The sequence below is a fragment of the Oryctolagus cuniculus genome, chromosome 13 (assembly GCF_051225735.1).
Source record: "Oryctolagus cuniculus isolate XC-2025 breed Fujian yellow rabbit chromosome 13, ASM5122573v1, whole genome shotgun sequence".
Classification (NCBI taxonomy): Eukaryota; Metazoa; Chordata; class Mammalia; order Lagomorpha; family Leporidae; genus Oryctolagus; species Oryctolagus cuniculus.
The window spans coordinates 109,145,389-109,169,227 of record NC_142879.1 but is presented as its reverse complement, the minus strand read 5'-3'; the positions used below and the strand labels follow the sequence as shown (position 1 = coordinate 109,169,227).

The window sequence follows — 23,839 nt, the reverse complement described above, 5'->3', positions numbered from 1 at the left end:
CTGGTGCCCCCGTGGGCTGCAGGCATTGTGGGTGGCACTTAACCAGCTGCCCCACCACGCCAGCCCACCCACTTATGATTCTAATGGTCGACAGATATTTGACGGAAGTTGGCCTTCTTTTTTCAACGTACTTCTTGTCTCAAAAACTGAAAGGGAAAAGTGGACCAGGGTAGGAAAAATAGACCAGGGCTTGGCATTAGCTGGGAATGGGCGGGCATTCATCCCTGCAGCTGCACCCGCAGCACAGCGGCTCACCGGTTCTGGCCAGAGAGAAGCCGCCCTGCCGCGGCACACAGCAGTCCCAGATACAAGTGTTACTGCTGCGGGAGCCATGTGCACACCCGCTCAGTTAGGGAGTTCAGAAAAGCGCGGGAGAAGCGACTAAGGAGACTGGATGTTCGAGGTTTCCTAATGTATCCAATGTCTCCTAAAACAAAAGTTTGTTTGTTTATTATTTATTTATCCTCCACTCTTCCCTTACCGCTTGAGGACTGTCACTCAGGCTACACATTTTTTTCCCTCTCTAAATGTCCCTTGTCTGTTTGCTTGCTCCCACTGCATTTTACTGGGAATCTCAGTAGAGTGGTCTCTCATCTTCGGGATCTGTACTGAAGGTAAGTGGTGGGTCTGCATTTCCTGGTACAGGGACCCCACGCAGGCACGCACAAAGCCCGCTTTCAGGATCCTGAAGCACTGGGCAGTCCTGCTGTTGTCCAGCCAGAGAGGACCCTGTGACTGGGAGGGTCCCCTGCCGCCCGACGCCCACATCAGGAGGCCTCTGTAGAAGTGAGAGGGACGCGGAAGTGTGAGATTACCCTCCACAGGTTTCCCCTGAAGCAGCTGTGTGTGCGCACATGTGTGTGCATGTGCGTGTGTGTACGTGTTTGTCCTTTGTGTGTGCAAGTGTGCAGTGAGTGCATGCATGTGTGCATGCATGTGTGCATGTATGTGTGCACATGTGTGCACTGCACGTGTGTGCACTGCACATGTGTGCATGCTTGTTCTTCATTGTGTGTACACACATGTGTGTGCATACATGCATGTGTGTATGTGTGCGTGTGTGCGTTTGCACAGTGTGTGAATGTGTGGATGCATCTGTGTGCATTGTACATGTTTGTCATTCATGTGTGCGCGTGTGGGCATATGAGTGCATGCATGTGCGTATGTGTGCACATGTGTGTACACGTGAATTTACACATGTGCATGTTTGCAGTGTGCATCTGTGTGCACATGTGTGTGCTTGTTTGTGCATGTGCATGCACATGTGTACGTGTGTGCACCTGCAGTGTGCGTGTTTGTGTGTGTATGTGTGCGTGTGCATGCATCTGTGTAGTGTGTGCACGTGTGTGCTTGTTTGTGTGCATGCACATGTGTACGTGTGTGCACCTGCAGCGCGCGTGTTTGTACATGTATGTGTGCACATGTGTGCATGTTTATGCACGTGTGTGAGCATGTGTGCATGTTTTTGCACGTGGGTGCGCATGTGCACATGTGTGCGCGTGTCTCCAGCACGTTGTGCTCATGCTGTCCTTGGCTGTTCTCTCTAAAGCACTGTCTCCGTGACATCACGCCAGTGTCCATGGGAAATACAGCCCCACAGAGCACAGCGGATCAGATTCATTCACGGGGAGGCGTGAAGATGCAAGAAGCAAAGACCTCTTGTCTTTCTCACGCTTCTCTGTTAAGACGTTGCACGGATTGTCCCCAGACCTTCTACTGTTGTGAAGCTGCGTGCTGAAACCGGGCCAGTCTGGAGTGTGGTTGAAGGTGTCCTGTCCTGAGACAGTGTGGCAGGCTCCTCGGGGTCCTCAGGCCCGGCGTGTTCTCTCTGCCCGTCCGCTTCCGGCAGGGCTGTGCCGGTGCCGCTGTCGTAAATGTGGGCTCAGCCCGAGAGCCCCTGAGTCAGAGCCCTGAAATTCTGCTGTTTGTCTTTCCATGGTTCTGGTGGCTTTGGACCTCAGTGGGCTTTTGCTCAGCTGCCCTTAAAAATGCTTGAGAAGGACTTGGAGATACTCAGAGCGTGTTTGAAACACCAGCCTTTCTATAAGGCATTTGCATCGCACTCTGTGTGACTCTGACCGTGTGGTGTTTACATCTTCATTGTAAAACTGGCTAGTTTATGTGCAGTTTTTTAAAAGGAGCCTTTGGTTCCCCAGAATCTCTGCTGTTTAAAATTCACAGTTGTAATATTTATGTTATACAGACTTTCTGATGTGTTAAACAGGACTTAATTATCTATTAGAGTGAAATTTTAAAATACTTGCTCAATTATTCTTTTGAAACTCTAGGTTAACACGTTAACTTTTCAACATGACTGGGAAATTCTAGTATTTAGAGAACATTAGCTGTAATTATTAAAGGCACTTGGTAAATATTATACAACAAAAATGTTGAGTAGAGTTACCTTTTAAGATACCCTCCAAGTTAACATTTTACATTTCTGAGAGAATGGAGTAAGCGAAGAAGTAGGACCCCCCTCCCTGCTTGCTCCTCCTCTCTTACACAGTTCAGTGGGTTGGAGGCCAGGGACAAGGAAGCCTGTGGGCTCCATGGGTTTCAGGAAGTCCTGAATGTAGAATGCTAGTCTTTCCTGTGTGCAGGGTATTGTCCCCCACCAAAGCCCATGTCCCTTGTCAGTTCAGCATAGAGCGATCAGGGTGACTTGAGAGTGAGAAACAGTGGTGACAAGCAGACCCAGAGTGTATTCCGCCAGTGTGGGATTATCAGAAATTAATCTTGAAATTCTCTAATATGTCTTTTCTTTTTCTGTTAAGTTGCTATAGCCCAAGGTGGAGCAATCCAGATTTCTAACCCAGGATCTGATGGTGTTCAGGGACTACAGGCACTAACAATGACAAATTCAGCAGCTCCTCCACCAGGTGCTACAATTGTACAGTACGCAGCACAGTCGGCCGATGGCACACAGCAGTTCTTTGTCCCAGGCAGCCAGGTTGTTGTTCAAGGTATATTTTATTACTCTCGTACAATTAGAATACCTATGCATTACTATTGCACACCATGTAGTAGTGATTTTATGCTTTGCTGAAACATACAGGAGGTAGATTTTTGGCAGGGGAGTGGGGTGGGGGTCACTTAAAAAGGCTTAAAGAAATATTTTAGTCCATTAAGCAAGTCAAATAAATGGTCTGATCTTCATTTTATTATTCATTTATTTTTTATTTTGCGAGGCAGGAAGCATGTGTGTGTGTGTCTGTGTGTGTGAGAGAGGGCACGACCAGCTGCTGGTTGGCTCCCAGTCGTCTGCGGTGGTCTCAGCCGGGCCGAAGCTGGGAGCCAGCGAATCAGCTTAGGCGAGAACCCAGTCCCAGCCAGCAGCACCGCCTGCAGGGTCTGCAGCGGCAGGAGCTGGGGTCGGGAGCGGAGCCCGGGCCCTCCTGCAGGGAATGCAGCGGCAGGAGCTGGGGTCGGGAGCGGAGCCCGGGCACTCCTGCAGGGTCTGCAGCGGCAGGAGCTGGGGTCGGGAGCGGAGCCCGGGCCCTCCTGCAGGGTCTGCAGCGGCAGGAGCTGGGGTCGGGAGCGGAGCCCGGGCCCTCCTGCAGGGTCTGCAGCGGCAGGAGCTGGGGTCGGGAGCGGAGCCCGGGCCCTCCTGCAGGGTCTGCAGCGGCAGGAGCTGGGGTCGGGAGCGGAGCCCGGGCCCTCCTGCAGGGTCTGCAGCGGCAGGAGCTGGGGTCGGGAGCGGAGCCCGGGCCCTCCTGCAGGGTCTGCAGCGGCAGGAGCTGGGGTCGGGAGTGGAGCCCGGGCACTCCTGCAGGGAATGCAGTGGCAGGAGCTGGGGTCGGGAGCAGCGGAGCCCGGGCCCTCCTGCAGGGTCTGCAGCGTCAGCCACAAGGCCAACACCAGCCTCGGCCGGGATTTTTTAAGCAGGTTTTACTGCTCATAGGAAAAGCTCAGTTCAGAGTAGCATGGTAGAAAAGGGGAGTTGAAAAGGGGTGAGTATTTCAATTATGTAAATATCCTGCATTTGGGGGTCACAGTGCCGACCTAGTAGATTTCTGTTGCCTGTTTTGTAAGGATTTAAGTTTTCAGCCCATGATGCCTTGAATTTGGGTTTTCCCCTAGCTGTTAATTCAACTCTAATTTCTAGACAACTCATTTCAAAACAGTTGCTTATTTTTGGGCTATGCTAAGTGTACTTTGGTTCTGAGGGTGCCCCTTCTAGCTCTAACAGTAGTGAAATGAACAGTTGGAATGCCGCCCTAAAAGCTTACCTAAGGTTTCAATGCAGTTTAGTTGTCCCTGTGATAATGCGAACAAATGTGTTGAATACAGCTTTCAAAGGCTGAGTTGGAAGTCTCTCGGTCCACTTACTTAAGGGAAGCAGTAACAGCCCTTTTAGTTTAAAAGTCTCACAAATGTGGGTGAACAGATTATGACCGATGAATCCCTTGACAATTAGCTCTACTCCTGGGCGTTCTGGGGCTTACTGTGACAACGCCGTTTACGTAGGACACTCAGCACTTATGCAGCACTTCAGTGTTTCCTTCTAAATGTGCGATTAAAGCCACCTGCTGTGTTCCACCCATGCTCGTGAGCGCTGCGTGTCTAACTGAGTAATCTTACAGCGGAGTGCTGTGTCTTGTTTGTATTTCTTACATGCATCTGGGAGGCACCTCTGGAGACGGTGCCCGGTGGGGTCCGGTTTTGACTTCTCTGTATGTCCTTTCTCATGACATATGTGTGCAGGTTCTCATGTGCCTTGGATCTGTGTCAGAACTCTCTTCCGAGCTGCGCCTCTCCTGCGCATCAGCCCTATGCTGACTCTCACAGAACCGGGTCCCCTTCTTGGTCTTTTTGGTTTGTTGTCGCTTCTTAGTGCTCAGTCATTTGTGAACCATAATTCTCCCATGTGCGTTTAGAATAGATTTTTAGCTTCCAAGTGGTAGTGGCAAGAAGAAGAAGAAGAGGAAGAAGAGGAGAAGAATAAAACCAAAGATGAGATTGCATTTAATCTATGGGCTGACTTAGGGAGAACTGAAGTCTTTGTAGTATTATTAAATTGACCTAGCCCAAACCATAGAATGTCTCATTTATGCAGATCCCGTTTTACTGTTAGCAGCTTAGATATTTTCTCTTCGGAACCTCACCTATTCTTGCCCGGTTGATTTCTAGGTGCTTCCTGGTTGTGGGTACTGTTGTGAATGCACTTTTTCCTGGTACATTTTCCAGTCGTGTTTTTGTAAGCTCGTCTTCTCAGGAGCCTGCTCACCTCTACTCCTGAGACTATGCTGATGATGAATTACTGTGCGATGCCACGTGTTTGTTTATACCATGCACAGCTCATGGTGCGTATTTCTCCCTCTCTTTCGTCCTCATTTTCCCTCTTCTTCTTTCTTTCCTGTTTTCTCTTTCCTCCAGGAGCCCTGGTTCCGTGTGAAGTCCAGCGGCGTCATTGGGCATTCTTGTCGGGTCTCCCTGCGCCTCCCGGGCTGCTCTCCCTGCCCACCTTCCGGCCTGCAGCGCCCTGACAGGCCGCCGGCCTCTGTCGGAATCCCAGTCCTGCTCCTGGTTGGTCCTTCCGCGTGGGGCAGCGTTGCTGACTCGGCTTCCTCCTTCTCAGAGGCACCGCATTCTCCTGTTTCCTGCCCCCCCCCCCAACCCCACCGCCGTGGCTGCTTTGCTGGCCTTATCTCCCTCTGCCCGTTTCCTAGCGTTAGGGCCCCTCTCCCTTTGATCCGAGCACCCATCCCCCACGGCTTCCAACTCTGTAGATGTCGATGTCCCACACTGTCTCCTGACTCCAAACCTGGACCTCCAGTTTTAACCCCCCACCCCGATCCTCTTGTTGTCTCTGTCTCAGTGACGGGCAGTTCGTCCTCCTTAATTGGAACCCTGGTGTCCACCCAAAGCCACTCCGTAGGCTCTTCCCCCGGCTCATCCACACGTCCTCCGCTCCTCCCCACCCCACTGTCCTTGCCCTCCTGTCCTTGTCGCCTGCCATCTGCCCCACGTGGGCTGTGCCTGCCACGTCCCGAGTTGGCGGGTCTTCACGGCAGACCTCGGTCCACGAGCAGGGACCTGCGGGTGAGGGTCTGCCTAATTCATACTGTGCCCCGCCGCGCCCCCCCCCCCCCCGTTTCCCACTAGCTGGAAGGGGCAGGGGCTCTCTGGGGCCTGCCTTAGGAAGCGTGGATCCCCTTCCTGAGGGCTCCCCCCTCAAGGCCTCGGCAGCTCCTGGAGGCCAGCAGCCGAGGCCGCCTCCTGATGCCACTGCTTTGGAGGCTGGGAGACAAAAGCCCGCAGCCCGTCCTGCGCTTCCAACCTTGGCCTGACCTGGTCTCCTCCCCTCTCGGATGGCAGCTGCGTCTTCCTTGCCTTGGTCGGCTATGCTTTCTCTCCTTACCAGGCCCCGCTCCGTCCCTAGGAGAGCACTTTCCCGCATGGTACGCGTTGCTCAAGTCTGGGCTTAGAGGGCCCTCCCTCCAGGAAGCCTTCCGTGATCCTCTGGATCTGCCTCAGACACCTCCAGGAGGTGCCTCGTCACGAGTGCCGCGGTTCTCGGGCTCTGTGTCCTGCCTGGGCGCCAACTTCTAAGTGGACCAGGATCCTTAGCGGCTTCTGGAGGGAGGTGCACTGCACTCTGTGAAGACGTCGGCTCTGCTCCCCGTCCACTGAGTCCGGCTAGTCCAGGGAATATATGAAACCCACTGAGAGCGGTAGTCAACGGGTTAAGCGACCCACTTCCTTCCACCCTTGGCTTCTTCTGCCCTCTTTTTTACACTAATATTTATTGAGCAGGTCCTTTTGCCAATTTAAAGAAACACTGAGATAAACAATAAACAACATCAAGTTTAAGGGGTGAGTGTGTGGCCTAGCAGTTAAGCCACCAGTGGGAACGCCCACACTCCACATCGGAGCGCCTGGAGTCTGTCCCAGCGGCTCTGCTAATTCCAGCTTCCTGTTGAGGTGCACCCTGGGAGATGGCAGGTAGTGGCCACCCACACAGGAGTCCCAGATGGAGTTCCCACCTCTGGGCCTTGGCCTGTCCCGGACCGGGCCCTTGAGTATATTTGGGGAATGAACTAGTGGATAGGAGATTTCTGTCTGTCTACCTTTCAAGTAAATAAATTAATGAAAGTTCCCTTTAAAAAATGCAATTTGAAACAAAATGTACTGACGTGCTCTCGGGCTCACACCCTGAGGCGTGACTGGGACAGCAGAGCGTCCCTGGTGAGGTCCCCTGACGGGGGTGGACGCTCTGCAGGGGCCTCAGAATGGGCGGGAACACTGACCGCTCCCCTCCGAGGCGCTGACTAAAGTCCCTGCTTCCTTCCCCGGGAAGCTGCTTCATGGAGTGAGCCAGATGTGCGGGGCTGTCCGAGGCTGCGTGCCCGCCGTGCGGGGCATCGTGCAGCCGCAGGCCGGGCGGCAGGTCACTGCTGTAGTGCAGTAGACGGACATCCTCTTTTCCCAGGCCGTGGCCTCCTCCACAGCCATGTCTGACCGGCTTCCGTCCTGCTTGCCGTCACGATTCCGCTCTTCATGTGCTGGATCTTTGTTCAACGAGACAACTGCAATGACGTGTTTTTAGAAGTTTTTGAATAGTGATTGTGATTGATGTGTGAAGTTCAACAGTCACAGCACTCTTCAAGGGGCTTTTATCATGGCGGATAATGTCTTAGGGGACCCCACGTAACGGCCGCTTCTGTGGGCCCAGAGTCCACAGTCGGCGGGGGGATGCGAGCTACAGTGGCGTGGGGTTTGGCCCTCTCAGTATCCGCTCCTTTCAAGTGGAATTAGTTCTGCCTCCCTAGAACAGTTGGCTTTACGATGTTGAACAAAGTGTTCAGCAAATAAAAGTATGTGAGGTGAACAAAGGTGGCTGGGTGTTTCTTACGTGGTGGGTTTGGAAGCATCTGTCTGTCAAATGCAGTATTTCTGTGCTGATTGTCAGAGATCAAACCCCCATGTATCACCCTAATCTCCTGTTTGTTACAAAAAATACACAGGGTGCGTTCCCTGGTGTCTGCCTAGAAACTGTGGACGTCAAGATCGCAAAGAAGTAGCCCCATGAGAACGGTGCGGCATTTAATGCTAGGGAGGCGTTTTTGCTAGAGCCTGTCTCCAGATTTTTTTTTTTTTTATGTGAAAGAAACAAGACCGTTCAGATGGTTTATTACAGGAAGGGTTTTACAGGGCTTTGGTTTCGGAGAGCTCGCCTGTGACAAAGCCAACTGATGGCAATGATAGGCAGTGACGTCACAGTGATGTCAGCACTCCTCCTTATCCCGCACATGCCTGCTGGTGTGGAACACTTTCTGTGGCCCTGTGAGAGGGGACACAGGGCGGCTCTGGATGCAGAAGCCCGTCATGGCTGTGACCGGAGAAGAGACAGGTAAGGCTTTGACCAGGGGGCGTGCAATGAACCCGGCAGAGTTTTCTCGGAAGTTTAGAGAGTGTTTGAAGAAGTGTGAATTTCCTCGTCAGGAGTGAGAAGTTTCCGTTTACAGATCTCTCTGCTGAGCGCCGTGTGAAGGGGACTCAGTGTAGTTGCGTCTTTGCTCAGTATTAGACTGCTTTCTTGTGGTCTGGGAAAGCAGCACGCACAGTCTCTCCCTCTCCCTCCTCCTCGCTCGCTCGCTCGCTCTTGCTCGCTCCCCCCCCCCCCCCCCCCGCTTCCTGCACACCATTTTGCACTACTGAAATAAGCAGATAAGGGATTATTTCATCTGCAACCTGTTGCAAACTCACTGTGCCTACAAGGTAAACGTAAATGCTGTCCCCATTGTAAAACAATTTAGCTCCGGGTTTGGTTACCCTGCGAGCCGAGCAGGAACCCTGGGGGGGGGGGGTGTTTGCGTGCCCGAGCCCCGTCTCTCCTCCCGCGTTTCAAATGGTCTGTTCCCCAGCCAGCTGAGTTCCGAGGGCTGACGTCATTACATTTCCTGGAATCCTGTTTCAGCAGGGGCGTGGACGAGTTAAACTCGGAGCCCTCTGCACGTTGACGTCAGCCCCAGTCACGCTGCCGGTTAGTCAGTTCCTCTCTCTGCTCACCACTGCCTCTGTCTCCAAGGTCGCTCACTCTGAGTAGCTTTGCTCCTTAGCCTTGCTCTGGCTTTTCTCTCTCGGTAAGTGTCCGCTTGAGGAGGGGGACCCTGAAGGCAGTCACGTGGCCAGGTGCTCCTCCTGGAGAGGGGTGGGCCCTGCACAGGGCTGGGTCCGGGAGCGGTGGCCTTTGTCCTGGTTCCCTGGCCTCTGGCATTGGGTTGGTAATGAGCAGTTCTCTCTGGAGGTTTACTTTTCTTAGTGATTGTGAAAGACTGGGATTCGGTGACTCGTGTGTGGTTGCGACACTGTGTATGCAGTGGCCCCGGACTGAGCCTGTAGCTGAAGCTGGAGAACCCGACCCCAGGCCAGCCCCCCAGCCCCTCAGGGTCTTCGTGTCCCCAGCAAGTGTGACCTGCACACGCCAGTGCTAAAGCTGCCTGGAAGAGCTGCTGTTTTCTTAATTCTTCTTTCAAATACTGTTTATACAACAGTTCATTTTCCAATTTAAACTTTTTTTAAATGCTGAAACTTAAAACTGCCGGACAGTGGCAGAACACCTGTTCTCAGACCTTGACTGTCCCTTGGAAAGCATGGTTTAAGTCTGGTCCGTTCTCACCCCATCAGTGCTATTCTTGACCCACAAAATTAGAGTTTTTGACCTCACTAATGGTATACACCTTAGTTTGAAAAACTGATCTCAAGTCCCCAGCCAGGCTCTAACTCAAATGACTGGCCTGGGAAGGATTTCCTTACGGAACATGGCCTTGAACATAAGAAGGGACCCTCTGCAGTTGGTAGGATTACAGATTATTGACTCTACTGGGTATAATTTAAATTCTTACTAGAAATATGGCATTTTGTTTCTTAAGCTGACTACGCTAGGAGCTTGCTTTCAGTTGCGTCTCTGAGTGTTAGCTGTATTCAGGAGAGCTTTCCGAACCGCTCAGGACAGACAACTCTACAACCTCGGGAGACAGCGTCCCACGGTTGCTGCGTGGGAACGAGGGCAGGGCTGCCGCTGGAAAAGCAGTCGGCCGTGGTCCTTAGTGAGAAACTTTCCCGGGGAAGCATGGTTTTGTGACAACTTGTTGAAATCGGTAGCAAAGGTGAAGTCGTGTGGAAAGTAAAAAAGCGGAAGTCACTGGTCTACATGCAGTTTCAATAAAACTAAATCGGCGTGGAAGGTGAAGTTGAAAGTTGCCGTTAAGCTGTTTTCCTGCTGGTTTTGGAAAAGATTTCAGTACAGCTCGAGTGCTGATTTCACCCGGCCCTGTTCTAGTTCCCCGAGTGAAGACACTGCCAGATAAGACCACTGTGTTACCACTGCGTTACGTCAGCTTTCCCCGCACTATCAGGCACATGACGTGCTGGCAGAGGGGCTGGCCGACGCCAGTGCTCACGGGACGGGGTGGGCCCAGCTCAGGAGGTCGCGTCTAGAGAGAGCAGCACGCACGCGGTCTCCCTGACACACAGGGCAGGCAGCGTCGTGGTGAGCGGGCGGGCCTGGCACACTCGCAGGGGTGCTGTGCCGTAGTGTCTCACCACGTCACCACGTGTACACAGTGGCAGCGTCTCCCGCTGTTCGCCTCTCCTTTGTTTCTCTGTCGGCCCTGTCACCCTCCTGTGTCTGCTGCGGGTCACTGAACTCCTGTCCCCTGTCTCCCCATCCTGCTCAGCCTCTGGTGACCACTGGCCCAGGTTCAGACGCCTTTCTTAAACTTGCGCGTCCGAGAGAGGCCGTGGACTCTGTCTGTGTCTAGTGTGTTTCACTTAACGGAATGGCCTCCAGTGTCTGTCTGGCTGCCAGTGGCGATCCGTGGCGTAGGGCTGATAGAGTCACACCGCCTTCTGTGGGACAACACCGATTCGGGGTAAGGTGACTCTCCCGAGCTGACAGGGCCCACCGGTGCTGAACCAGGGTCGTCAGACCCCGCCTGTGGCTCTGTTCATGCCATACCACATCGCTGCTCCGCTTGACCCCGTGTCCTTAGCGTGACTGTGACAGGAATCGCAACAGGAGGCTACATACTGCTTCCAAAATGCATGCAATGATGGAGCATCCTTGTAAAACTCAAAATGGAGGGTTTTTTTCTAGAATATTTGTTATTATTCTTGTAGGATGCAGAGCATCTGTTTGCCACGATCCAGAGCATTTAATTCCAGTATTCATAATTTCTTATCTTTAACACAGGATGTTCCGTTAATAAACACCTGCGAAGGCCCCTTACGTGTGACTGACCGCCTGACTGTGGCAGTCATTTCCCAGGGTATGCGTGTATGAAGCAGCGCATGTGCACCTCAAGGACACACCGGTTCTGTCGACTGTACCTCAGTCGAGCTGACGGCAACACTTAGCGACTTCATTCTGCGTGGTTTTTTTATTTTTTATTTTTTATTTTGACAGGCAGAGTGGACAGTGAGAGAGAGAGAGACATAGAGAAAGGTCTTCCTTTGCCGTTGGTTCACCCTCTAATGGCCGCCATGGCCGGCGCACCATGCTGATCCGAAGCCAGGGGCCAGGTGCTTCTCCTGGTCTCCCATGGGGTGCAGGGCCCAAGCACTTGGGCCATCCTCCACTGCACTCCCTGGCCACAGCAGAGAGCTGGCCTGGAAGAGGGGCAACCGGGACAGAATCCGGCGCCCCGACCGGGACTAGAACCTGGTGTGCCAGCGCCGCAAGGCGGAGGATTAGCCTAGTGAGCCGCGGCGCCGGCCTCTGCGTGGTTTCTGGCAGTCACACGCGTGCAGTGTTGAGTGCTTAGACATCCTGGAGGAAGTGCAGCAGTGGAGGGGGCGCAGCCTGGCCACGCCTGCCGGGAGCCTCAGGAGCAGGCCGGCTTGGGGAGGGGGGCGAGAAGCCCCTGCCCCTGCGTGTGGTTTCTGAGCTCCCGCCACAGTGGACGTAGGGAGGTGACGCAGGAAGTCAGGAAGACCATGTGAGAATGCTTTTATTCAAGTAACGCGCTCAGCGGCACAGGTATCTTCATAAGCCAAAAAGCAGTCAAAGCACTGAGTCACCGCTTGCGGGGTGCTGAGGATGGCTCTACTTCGGGAGCACGGGGATGGTCCTTCAGCCGGAGCTGGTGCCTCTTGGCCTCCTAGTCTGGCGCGTGGGGTTTTGTAGGGCCAGTCTGACAAGCGTGCATTTTGAGATCATCTGTGATTCTCCACCTTCAAGGTTTTAAGTGACGGTACACTTTGAAAAGGGACACCTTACGTTATCACTCAGTAACTTGTTCTCTCCAGGGGTAGAACTGTACTCTAGAGTTTAGGGGTTTTTAGTAGGCTGATTTTTGTACAATAAGGAATAAGCGGTGTGCGGGAAGGGAGGCCCCGGGGACGATGTGTTTGTGGGTGTTCGGTGCCTGCTAACGAAGCCCGATGTAAGCTTGGTTTGGAACGCTGTCTTTCAGCACTTGAGGAAGGGGAGAGGAGGGGAGCTGACAGGTGCCAGGCACTGTCTAGACACTGACACACAGCACAGGGTTTGTTGTGAGTACCAAATGAGATAATGTATCCCCGTTTTTCAGATGAGGAGACTGAACTTGTCCCAAGTCACATGGCTGGTAAGTGGCGGAGCTGGACTAGAACCCAGGCTCCAAATCCCATGCTTTTCTGCTGTGCCGTGTTTAACGCTTGCCAAGAGAGGTATGACGTTCATAACCAGAATGGAGGGTTCCAGGAATCTCCTTCCACAACATGGTTCACACTAAGCCTAAGTAACTTTTTCGTGTTCTGATTAGAACTTGCCACGGGAGACATGTGCATGCACAGTGCACCCGGGGGCGGGTGGACACGCGGAGCCTTCTGTTAGGAAAAGACCCTGCGGGAACACACGAGTCTGGAAGCTTCATCCAAGCGTCCCGGATGACCGAGCTGGGGCGAAACCTTGGGGAGTTCAGGTTTTGCCTCGTGGCGCTCACATCACCTCATGCAGCGCCTGCTACACACCCAGCACTGTGCCAGACCCTGGAGGCATCCAGGGGGCATCCAGGGCACAGGGGCCGCATCCCCGGCTGGCCTTAGAGCTTGTGCTGGCCCGAGAACAAAACTGGTGTGTCAACAGCTTCTTCTCACGTCTCCCTTCAGTCGGGAACTTTTAAGCCCCCATTGATGAAAACAAAAATGAAACTTTAGGATTAAAAAACAAAACTCGGAAACCCTGAGCAGTTGGATGGGACAGGGGTTGGCTTTTATGAGGGGACAGGGAGAAGCGTGGCTCTCTGATCCTGGGTTCATCCTCTTGGAAACTGAACCTAAGATAAGCGCTTTTTAAAATAACTCATTTTAAAAATAAAACTTTTTGACATTTAGACTTCCTCCAAACCAGAGATTCTCACTGCCCATATCTTTTTAGTGTACTTAATCACAAGATTATATTTGAGTATTTGGAAGTTCTCCAGTGCCCATGAGAAGTACACAGACTCCTTGGGACAGAAACTCCTACTACTTCCTACTAACTTACACCAATTCTTACTTCTGGCTTGAAATCATGAGCTGTAATCTTTGATTTTTATAGAAGGAAATCAAGCGAATATATATCTGAAAAATTATAACAAAGCCCAGTTTGTCACCTAACGTCTCCTAACTAATACAGCCAAAACCACCACCCTGTGCAAGTCCCTGTAGGGTGACGACTTTCTGAGCGACTGCTCTCGCGTGGCCATCAATCGGCCTTTTGGCCAGATGGCTCCTGCCCCGGCACCTGGGCTTTTGGAACCAGGCAGAATGTTCTGTCGAGCCGTTTCTGGTAAAGACAAAACCAGTGGGTGAACTTCACTTTTCGTCCGTGAAGTGTTCCCAGCGCCCCCTTTCTCCCCTTTCCAACAACGGATGCCCTCAGCCTGGCCTTGGCCTGTCTCGCAGGCGTTCTGCTCTGACTGGCGGGTGCAGCGCCTCTGCACCTCTCTGTCCGCGTCCCTGCACTTCCCGCAAATGTCGGCACGGGCGCGCCCACTGCTCAGGCGTCACTGGCCATTGTTCCCGTTTTAGAAAGCCAGCGGCCCCCAGTGCCGCCCTTGTTGCAGCCCCCTGGACGTGGGTGAGGAGAGGCGGGGAGGCGGGCCCTCTGCCTGGTTTCCTGTGACGGTGGCGTGCTTGAGACTCTAAATATAGTCTCAGTTCCCTCACAGCTGGTTTTCTTCTTCAGCGCTGCCACACTACAGCGCGCAGTGAGACATGCGTGCAGACCGCACTTCAAAAAGTTACCAAAACAAATGCACTCTTTCTCTGTTTTTTGCTGGGGACCTTTAATCACTCTGTATCAACATTGTTTTAAAAATGACACACAGAGGAAGAGGCAGGCAGCCCTATAAATAGTAATTTTTTTTATTCATTCTGCAAAGGCCTTTAAGTGATCTCTCCTCCAAGCCATGTTTTCAATTCCATTCTTTGGTTTAGTTCCGAAGCCCAGGGAGAGAAGCCGGCACTTCCTCCACGGACGCCCCTAAGTCTGTTACCTTGCATTTAACTTTCTAAAACTGCTCGGCTGTTCTCAGGGACATCGTCTCCTAGCTGAAAGGGCAAAACGTCTCCAGGGCCAGACAGTGCATTTAACAATCACGGAGGAACTGCATTCCTCTCTGGACTGGCATTTGGTCCAGACTGCTTTTTACAGAATTTAGTACCTTTTTTTCCCTTAAGACCCTTTTTTTTTTTTTTTTTTTTGCATTTTGCTTTGAGAGACCATGCACTTCGTCATGTCTCTGTGGAGTACCAAAATAACTCTGGGCCAAACGTTCTTAAAGTTAAAGCGTGGGTGGCAGAGACACGTGGCGTCACTGGGGCCCCGCTGTCTTTTCCAGGAAGCCCTGGCCACGGCGGTAGAGAGACAAAGCACTGATACGAATTAGGAGCCTTCGAGAACCCTCAGTATTCATTGTGAAATCTAAGTACATCTGACATCTGTCTTCTAACTGTATGATTCTGTTGTTAGAAAACGCCCTTTAAAAACGAGTACTTAGAAATGTCTCTTTATCCCGAGAAGCCCGGCTCCCCAGAGCCACCATGTGGGGGCGCTGTGCTGTTCCTGTTGTGGCCGCACGCCGGCAGCTGGGCCCTGCCTTTGGCTGTGGCTCTGGTCACAGGACTGGCGCCTGAGTAGGCTCGGTGCGCAGTAGAGGACTGGGAGGGTCGACCGCCCTCCCAGTGACCATTTCCTTGTGGGGGGGCTCGCGCCAGCTCCCTCTGCTGGACTGGTTTATAGCATACACCTGTGGTAGCCGGTTGTTAATACAGCCATGATTAAACCGTCGCACATGCCACACACACAGCGTTTATACAGCGCACGCACACACTTAAAGTGCACTCAAAAACAGCTCTGGCGCTGAAGCCGTTTCCAGCTGCTGTGTCTGTGCCCTGGGCGTGAGGACATCTGCCCGTGCTGCCCTCTGCAAATCCCCTCCCAGCTCTGCCCTCGGTGAGGTCGTGTGGGGAGGGAGAGTCCTGGGAGTCACCAAATACCACGGAGAGTGGCTCCTTCCCCCAGAGCTGACCCCAGACACCCACCAGCACACCACTGAACTGGCAGTGGAACAGCCTTTGACTGGAAAAGCACAAACGCAGAAACAGCCAGGCCTGACTAGAGTGCATCAGGACGCTGGCTGGCTCACACGTGTGCAGCAAGCTGGGTACTCCTACCACTGTCTTCCCCGCTGGAGGAGGGCTCTGATGCCTAAGGTCCCACAGTCCTCAGTTCATCCTCTGCATCATCACCTCCTGGGACATGTCAGCGTGTGTCTTGTATGAAATACCGACTTGCGGACTGCTTACAGAGGCTCGTAATATTCTGTTCCGTTGCAGCCGCCACGGGTGACATGCCGACGTACCAGATCCGAGCCCCCACGACCGCCCTGCCCCAGGGAGTGGTGATGGCCGCCTCGCCAGGAAGTCTGCACAGTCCCCAGCAACTAGCGGAGGAGGCGACGCGGAAACGGGAGCTGAGGCTAATGAAGAACAGGTGAGCCCTCGCACCCCACTCAGCACCCGGCGCGCGGGCCCTCGCACCCCCTCAGCACCCGGCGCGCGGGCCCTCGCACCCCACTCAGCACCCGACGCGCGGGCCCTCGCACCCCACTCAGCACCCGACGTGCGGGCCCTCGCACCCCACTCAGCACTCAACCACTGCAGGGCCCTCGCACCCCACTCAGCACCCACTGCAGGGCCCTCGCACCCCACTCAGCACCCACTGCAGGGCCCTTGCACCCCCTCAGCACCCGGCGCGGGGGCCCTCGCACCCCACTCAGCACCCAACCACTGCAGGGCCCTTGCACCCCACTCAGCACCCAACCACTGCAGGGCCCTCGCACCCCACTCAGCACCCAACCACTGCAGGGCCCTCGCACCCCACTCAGCACCCACCCACTGCAGGGCCCTCGCACCCCACTCAGCACCCAACCACTGCAGGGCCCTCGCACCCCACTCAGCACCCACCCACTGCAGGGCCCTCGCACCCCACTCAGCACCCACCCACTGCAGGGCCCTCGCACCCCACTCAGCACCCACCCACTGCAGGGCCCTCGCACCCCACTCAGCACCCACTGCAGGCCACAGAAGGTGCGGTTGTGAGGCCTGTAAACAAGCTATGTTCCCCGAAGCTGTTTCTTCCAACCTCACTGTTTGGGCTGCTGATGGCCATGGCCTTCTGGTCAGTGTCGCCCGCTGTGAACCCATTCCGGCTGAGCCGCGTGCTTTCCAAGGGCCATGTGCAAAAGGTAATCAATTTATGTCTTGACATACGATGGGAGGAGTTTATGAGAGATACTTATTTTGCCTTTGGAACTTACTTTGTCAAGTAAGTCATCAGCAACAGAGATGTGAGTTAAGCGTTCTGTAAGCTTGCTCCAGGTTTGTGTGTATCTGTAATGCAGCTTCGCTTTTTCCCCAGCGTGGTACTCTGCTAACCTCTAGTCACAGCCTAGGATCCCTTCTAACTCCTGCTAGGTGCACGTCCAGTCTGCTCGCTCTCACTTTCTCTCTTACGTTCTTGCGCCATATTGCTGAAATTCTATTTTTTACGCGACAGCGTATCATAAAATGCCATTTTCCAAGAAGCTTTTTTAAACACGCGAACTTGAACAGAATTTCCTTTACCTCGCGTGTGAGTTTGCTGCTGCGGAGAGCGGTGCACGTGAACCCGACCTGGAGAATGTGCAGACGCGGGCTGCCCGTCACCTCGCCACCTCGCTGTGAAGGGTCCCAGACGCCGGCCCCGGGGGTCCTGCGCTTGCCGGGGTCACCACCACCTACTTCCTGTAAACTCTTGCCCCTGCACCCCTCAGATCCAGGGCTGAGGTCAGCTCTGCCCTTTGTCCCTCTGAGCGCGGACCAGAGCGGCCACAGTCGGGTAGTGAGCAGTCTCCTCGGTGGCACGGGGTGAGGCGCTTTGGGAATCCTCACACGGGCTCCTGTACCACAACGCACATGGCGTTCCGTGCCCTGGAGACAGCGGCTGCCTGGCATCGGTGTGTCTGCGCCTGCATGCCAGCCTTTCTGCCGCTGCTGTAACCGGCACTGCCTCCCCTGGGCAGAAGGCTGGCTGGCACCCCCCCCCCCCCACACACACCGCGGAGCACCTGCGGCCCACAGAAGGTGAGCAGGAAGTGGCTCAGGATTGCACGGAACCAGGGTCTGCAGCCAAGCAGTGTGCGCGCCCGAGCCTGCGCACTGCGCCAACCCCAGGTCGCCTCGAAAAGACGGCCGCGTGGACTGGAAGCGCACCTTCACGGGAAGTGCGTGGGCTTTAATCCGTCCCGTGCCACGCACGTGAGCGGTCTCTTAGGCCTTTCTCCTTTTGTTCGTCAACATCTACAAAAGACTTTGGATTATATTTCTACCAGTGTAGCAGCAACTTTTCTTTAAAAAAAACCCATATTTATTTATTTGAAAGGCAGAGGTAGAGAGAGAAAGAGAGAGAGAGAGCCAGAGAGCTTCCATCTGCTGGTTCACTCCCCAGAGGCTACAACCGCGGCGTGGGACGCGGTGTCTCAGCCGCGGGGCTGGACCCCACCGCGGCGTGGGAGGCGGCGCTCAGCCTCCGGGCTGGACCCCACCGCGGCGTGGGAGGCGGCGCTCAGCCGCTCGGCTGGACCCCACCGCGGCGTGGGAGGCGGCGCTCAGCCGCGGGGTTGCACCCCACCGCGGCGTGGGAGGCGGCGTCTCAGCCGCCGGGCTGGACCCCACCGCGGCGTGGGATGCAGTGTCTCAGCCGCGGGGTTGCACCCCACCGCGGCGTGGGAGGCGGCATCTCAGCCGCTCGGCTGGACCCCACCGCGGCGTGGGAGGCGGCATCTCAGCCGCTCGGCTGGACCCCACCGCGGCGTGGGAGGCGGCGCTCAGCCGCTCGGCTGGACCCCACCGCGGCGTGGGAGGCGGCGCTCAGCCGCTCGGCTGGACCCCACCGCGGCGTGGGAGGCGGCGCTCAGCCTCCGGGCTGGACCCCACCGCGGCGTGGGAGGCGGCATCTCAGCCGCTCGGCTGGACCCCACCGCGGCGTGGGAGGCGGCGCTCAGCCTCCGGGCTGGACCCCACCGCGGCGTGGGAGGCGGCGCTCAGCCGCTCGGCTGGACCCCACCGCGGCGTGGGAGGCGGCATCTCAGCCGCTCGGCTGGACCCCACCGCGGCGTGGGAGGCGGCGCTCAGCCGCTCGGCTGGACCCCACCGCGGCGTGGGAGGCGGCGCTCAGCCGCTCGGCTGGACCCCACCGCGGCGTGGGAGGCGGCGCTCAGCTCTGTCGGCATGGAGTCACGTCGCAGCTTCCGGAGGAAACTGCAGCTGACACGACTGGGCAGAAATGAACACGAGCTCGGCTGGACCCCACCGCACTGCTATTAGGTGTTTAAACTTCTCACTTGATGATGATCTGTTTCGTAGCATGAGCACTTTCCTTCTAGATCTGGTAGTTAATATAATGCTTAATCATGAAAACCTTGGTATTCAGAAATTATTTTTAGTTCCTTTGTAGGAGAAACTGAATTATGTTCCCAAACTGGCAAATATCCAATGTGAATGGATTTATTCTTAACTTTTCCCTTTGCACCATTCTGATAAAATTAATTGCTGTCTTATCAAGTTCAGTTTGCTTTTATACATTTTTTAAAAATTTAAGGCCGGTGCCGCGGCTCACTAGGCTAATCCTCCGCCTTGTGGCGCCAGGACACCGGGTTCTAGTCCCGGTCAGGGCGCCGGATTCAGTCCCGGTTGCCCCTCTTCCAGGCCAGCTCTCTGCTATGGCCCGGGAAGTGCAGTGGAGGATGGCCCAAGTGCTTGGGCCCTGTACCCCATGGGAGATCAGGATAGGTACCTGGCTTCTGCCATCGGATCAGCGCAGTGCGCCGGCTGCAGCACGCCGGCCGCAGCGGCCATTGGAGGGTGAACCAACGGCAAAAGGAAGACCTTTCTCTCTGTCTCTCTCTCTCTCACTGTCCACTCTGCCTGTCCAAAAAAAAAAAAAAAATTGTTAGGTAGCTGGGAAGTCCAGAACCGTATGAGTTCCTGGGGTGAGCGTGTTACTCCTGACTAGGGTGTAGGGGTTGGTCTTTTCCTGCCATTTGTTGGGATTTCAGGGTTTCCTTAGTGCTGACTCCTGCTTCCCATAGTGAAAACACAGCCACCACGCAGTGAGAGGGACCTCTCCCAAAAATACAGCGACGGCCACACCCTCCGACTCTCACACTTAATGTGGGATCCCAGCCGTGCACGCGGGCACTGTAGTAACTGTATGTAGACAACTCTACACTACTTTTGTTAAAGTGTACTCGAGGGATCGTGTCTGTTTCAGGATAGTTTTTTTTCTGTGAAGGGGAGTGATGTACCCAGTGGCAGTTATTGTGAAAATGAGTCCAAAATGAAGATGTGTTCAGAGTGTATCTTTCACGGAGGACTTGAGTGCCGTAGCTTCCATCCCTACGCTGGAAAGAAGGGGAGAGAGAATGTTGGCTGTGTTTCCTGTTTTTTGGTGGGGTGGTACATGGACATTAGTAACTCGTCCATCTGTTTCCGTGTGTTTGTTGCGTTGGCTGTCAGTCCGTTCTCTCCTTTGGCATACTTGTGTGCCTGAAGACTGCAGTGTGTGGGGTATTAAGTGCGTGCCCTGAGGCTCCAGTTATGAAATGACCTGTGGGTCGTCCAGCAGCTGCTCTGTCCTAATGCAGAGTGCGGTGCTGTCACTTGTGGGTTGACATGGTCTGAATGATTGAGTGTTGTATTATGTAACCCCGTTTTTTTCCTCCCTTAATTTTCAGAGGTAGCATCCACTTCATTTTGGTTTGTAAAAATGTGCACGTTTTGTTTATTGTTATAATGTATTTGTGTTGTGTTAATTAAACTGTCCTCCCAGCCATGAGCGACCTTGCTCTACTGAGATTTAAGTCTGCAAAATCCCCGGTGTTGACGTGTGAGGTTTCTGAGGCTTACTTCATGTGACTGTTTTTGATCCAATAAAACAAACCTATTGTGATGGAATCCGTAGCTCCCGGCAGGCAAGCGTACTTACGAGAGCCGGAAAGGATCTATAAACGCTTTTATAGAAATTCCACTCGGGGCTGTGTCCTGTTGTGGGAGGTTCCTGGACACAGTGCTGGTCATTGTTGCTGTGGGATGTGTGCCCTGAGAACGCGCCGTTTGCACCGAGGGCTAAGTGGATCCCGTCCTCGAGTTGTTCCTGTTGTCTGACGTAATCTCACGAGAAGGCACGAGCTCGCTGGCATTCGTTGTGTGGCTCCACGCAAGCCAGGAGCGCCTGGCTGTTGAGTTTGGGGGCCGGAGTTGATGGAGCTGATCTGGACTGTGCCGACGGGTCGTTCCTGTAGTCATTTGCCTTGTGTTGGTTCCAGGGAAGCCGCCCGGGAGTGTCGCAGGAAGAAGAAGGAATATGTCAAATGTCTTGAAAACCGTGTGGCTGTGCTTGAAAACCAAAACAAGACCCTCATTGAGGAACTCAAGGCCCTCAAAGACTTTTACTGCCATAAAGCAGAGTAACTGCCTTTGGCGTGGACCTTGTTCCCGTGACCTCTGAGCAAGGCAGGAGACGCAGCAGCTCCGCTGATTGCCGTGTGGACTTGCGCGAGGGACCCGCGGGCCCCTTCCGACCCCGTGTGGCTTAGTGTGTGGCCCGGAATTGGGAACGTAGGTCTCAAGCTCTGGAAAGCAAGCGTGACCCCGCTTAGCGAGCTCTACTTCCGCGCGTCTGCCGGCCGCGTGCCAAACACGCTGTGTCTGCCCTCTGCTTCTCCCCTCTCCAGGGAAGCGGCTAAAGAGTGCCGGCGTCGGAAGAAAGAGTACGTGAAGTGTCTGGAGAGCCGGGTCGCCGTGCTGGAGGTGCAGAACAAGAAGCTCATCGAGGAGCTGGAGGCCCTGAAAGACTTCTGCTCTCCCAAAGCGGACTAGCGGAGGTGCTCACCCGGGACCCTCGCCACGCGCACAGTTGCTTTGGAAGGCGATACATGCAGAGCCGGCAAAGATTGTGGCTTCCCCCTTTGTGTCATTCCTCTGTGCCCTGACCCTAACATTCCTACAGCGCTTCACTGTACCCAGTTGACTGACTCTTAGCTGTAACTTCCGTTTTTTATTTTTAAAGAGACAAACTGTAAAAAAAAAAAAAAAAGAAAAAAGAAAAATGTGTGTAACGAATTCTTAAAATATTTGTAAGACTTGTTGCAATGCCACATATTTGCAGTTTGCAGTCTCTGTGTCATGAATAGTGTCCGATGCAATAAAAAACTTTGCAGGTCTTTAAAAATCATTTTAGGAAAGGATTCTCCGAGACAGCACACCACAGAAATGCTCCAGGAACGAGCTGCAAGAAGGTTTAGCAGCCCAGAAATGAATCGGTGGCATTTCCAGATTTTTGTACGAATTGCTTTATTAAATATATGTGCATATATTTATAGCATTGCTGCCCTTGACAGCCATTGTTGAGTCTTTAATGGAACCCTAGCGGTTGCACTTTGTAGTATTTGGTGCTCATCTAAATATCTGAACATTTACCACAGTTTTGGTGGTACATTAAGAGAGATCTTGCAAAAGTTCTCAGTGCTACTTGGATACTAATGAAAGGGGCAGCGTAGTTTTGCTATGTGGCGGGAGTGAAGAGCCTATTGGACTTGTACTGCCTGCCCACGAGGGCGCTGCTGCAGCCCCGGGGCCTGGCCCTCGCCCGTGCCCTTTCTGCTGTCCCATCAGAGAGATGGCCCCGGAGCTTTGCACACACACAGCGCAGGGCAGAGTGACAGGCCCGGCCCTTGTGACAGACGGGGCCTCGCTAGAGTTGGTCCCGAGACGCCTGCTCATGGCCTCTGCTTCGAGTGTCACCGGAAGACTTGCAGGCCTTTTAAAACAGAGACAACACCAGCTTTTAGTTTCATTTCAAAACAACTGAATTGCTGAATGGCCGTGAGGCTGAGTCCACGCTAGGGTAACTGTTCTTGTCTGTGCTTCCTGGCGAAGTTCCTTACGGCGGCGGCGGTGTGGCAATGCCATCCCCGGCGTCTGCGTCTCACCCAGTTTCCCAGCCCCGAGCTTCAAGGGATGAGCCCAGAGCCTGACCTGGTGGCGCTTGTCCCCGGAGTGCGAGCTGTGTGCAAGGCGCCGCTGCGCGTTCTGCGCGTTCTGCCCTGACATCTGCTGCGCTAACTCCCCTGTCCCGCCCTCCAGGAGGTAGAGACAGGCGGCCGTTTGCGAGAGTGCACCTGCTGCTGCCCCATTGCATCATGGTTCTTTCCTTAACTGTGCCTCCCAAGGGCAGCCCAAGATGTCCTCTGGCTTTCTTTACAAATACCGATTCTTCCTCAGAGTATGAGCTCGGAGCGTCTTTTATTCCAACTTTTGTCTTCGACACAGAAGTCAGACGAGGGAAGCGGCTGTTTGCATGCACAGAGCAGTCGCTGCCGATAGGCCGCGTGCTGAGGCGGACGGGCAGGGACCAGCAGCCAAGGCGAGGCGCCGAGAAAGGCACAGGTGCACATTAAAGGAGCTTGGTTAGGGAGTGGGTTTGCACCTGGGCCCTGAAGGGAGGGCTGGTATTCCGGTCAGGGGGTGCAGGGCAGGCGTGCTGCTCCGAGGAGCTGGAACTGGGCGATCCAGGGAGGAAATGAGGTCGTTTGATTTGGAAAGGAGAAGGAATGGATGTGACGTGGTCTGCCCTAGAACAGGCCATGTTCTTTCAGAGGAAGGGGCCGGGAGTAACACACGTCTCCTCCCTGAACCTGCTCCCTCTCTGCCCGGAGCTCGGAAGTCCCAGGGTTGCGTGGCCATGGCGTCGTGGCCAGACTCTCCCTGCGGGATCTGCTGTCTCTGCAGGTTCTGCGGAGCCTAACGTTGCTTCCACAGTTCTAGGCACCAAGGGTGGGAAAGACACCCCCGCCCCCCCCCCCCGCTCGTCCTGAAACCCAGCGTTTGCCACCGAAATAGCACAGCCTCACAGCCGTCCGCGGGGCCTCACGGCAGACGCAGCCCGCCGCCTGTCGCTGGTGTGCGAGCAGCGAGTGGGAAGTTTTGTGTGGACGCTGTGCCTCCCGTGCACGGAGACCATGGCTGTCACGCACTGTCGTCTTTCTCTAATCCGCAAGGCTTCAGACGCTGGGCCGTTGGATGTGGAAGTGAGTGCTCCCGCATCCTGGGCTCCCACGGCCTCGCCTGCCCTGTAAGTCACGTGACGTGGGAGGAGCCAGGAAGGGCACCTGGGCTGGTCTTCACACGTGTGTGGGGGCAGCGGCCATGGTTTAGCGGCTGGGAGCCTCCTCGCGTGCTCACCACATCCCACCCTCCTGATGTCCGTCCAGCGTGCAGTTTGCTGCGTTCCCAAAAGCCCGGTTTACAAAACAGTTGGCCTGGGGCA

General features: G+C 54.5%; 1 protein-coding gene across 33 annotated transcripts in view; it reads left to right on the top strand.

Annotated features, from left to right (window-relative positions):
• Positions 1–21,895, top strand: part of CREM (cAMP responsive element modulator) — a 73,446-nt gene extending 51,551 nt beyond the window's left edge. For 9 of the 33 annotated variants that reach the window (XM_089312467.1, XM_089312465.1, XM_070056157.2 and 6 more), the window contains 4 exons: positions 2,775–2,963; positions 12,537–12,572; positions 15,808–15,964; positions 20,838–21,742. In XM_089312467.1, coding sequence (XP_089168593.1) covers positions 2,775–2,963; positions 12,537–12,572; positions 15,808–15,964; positions 20,838–20,982 — 527 coding nt within the window. In that variant the 3' untranslated portion in view covers positions 20,983–21,742. Of the gene's footprint in view, positions 1–2,774; positions 2,964–8,062; positions 8,354–9,022; positions 9,087–12,536; positions 12,573–15,807; positions 15,965–20,341 lie in introns of those variants that run through there. The other 24 variants (XM_051833471.3, XM_051833466.3, XM_070056165.2 and 21 more) reach the window with 14 other exon arrangements.
• Positions 21,896–23,839: the final 1,944 nt, after the last annotated feature.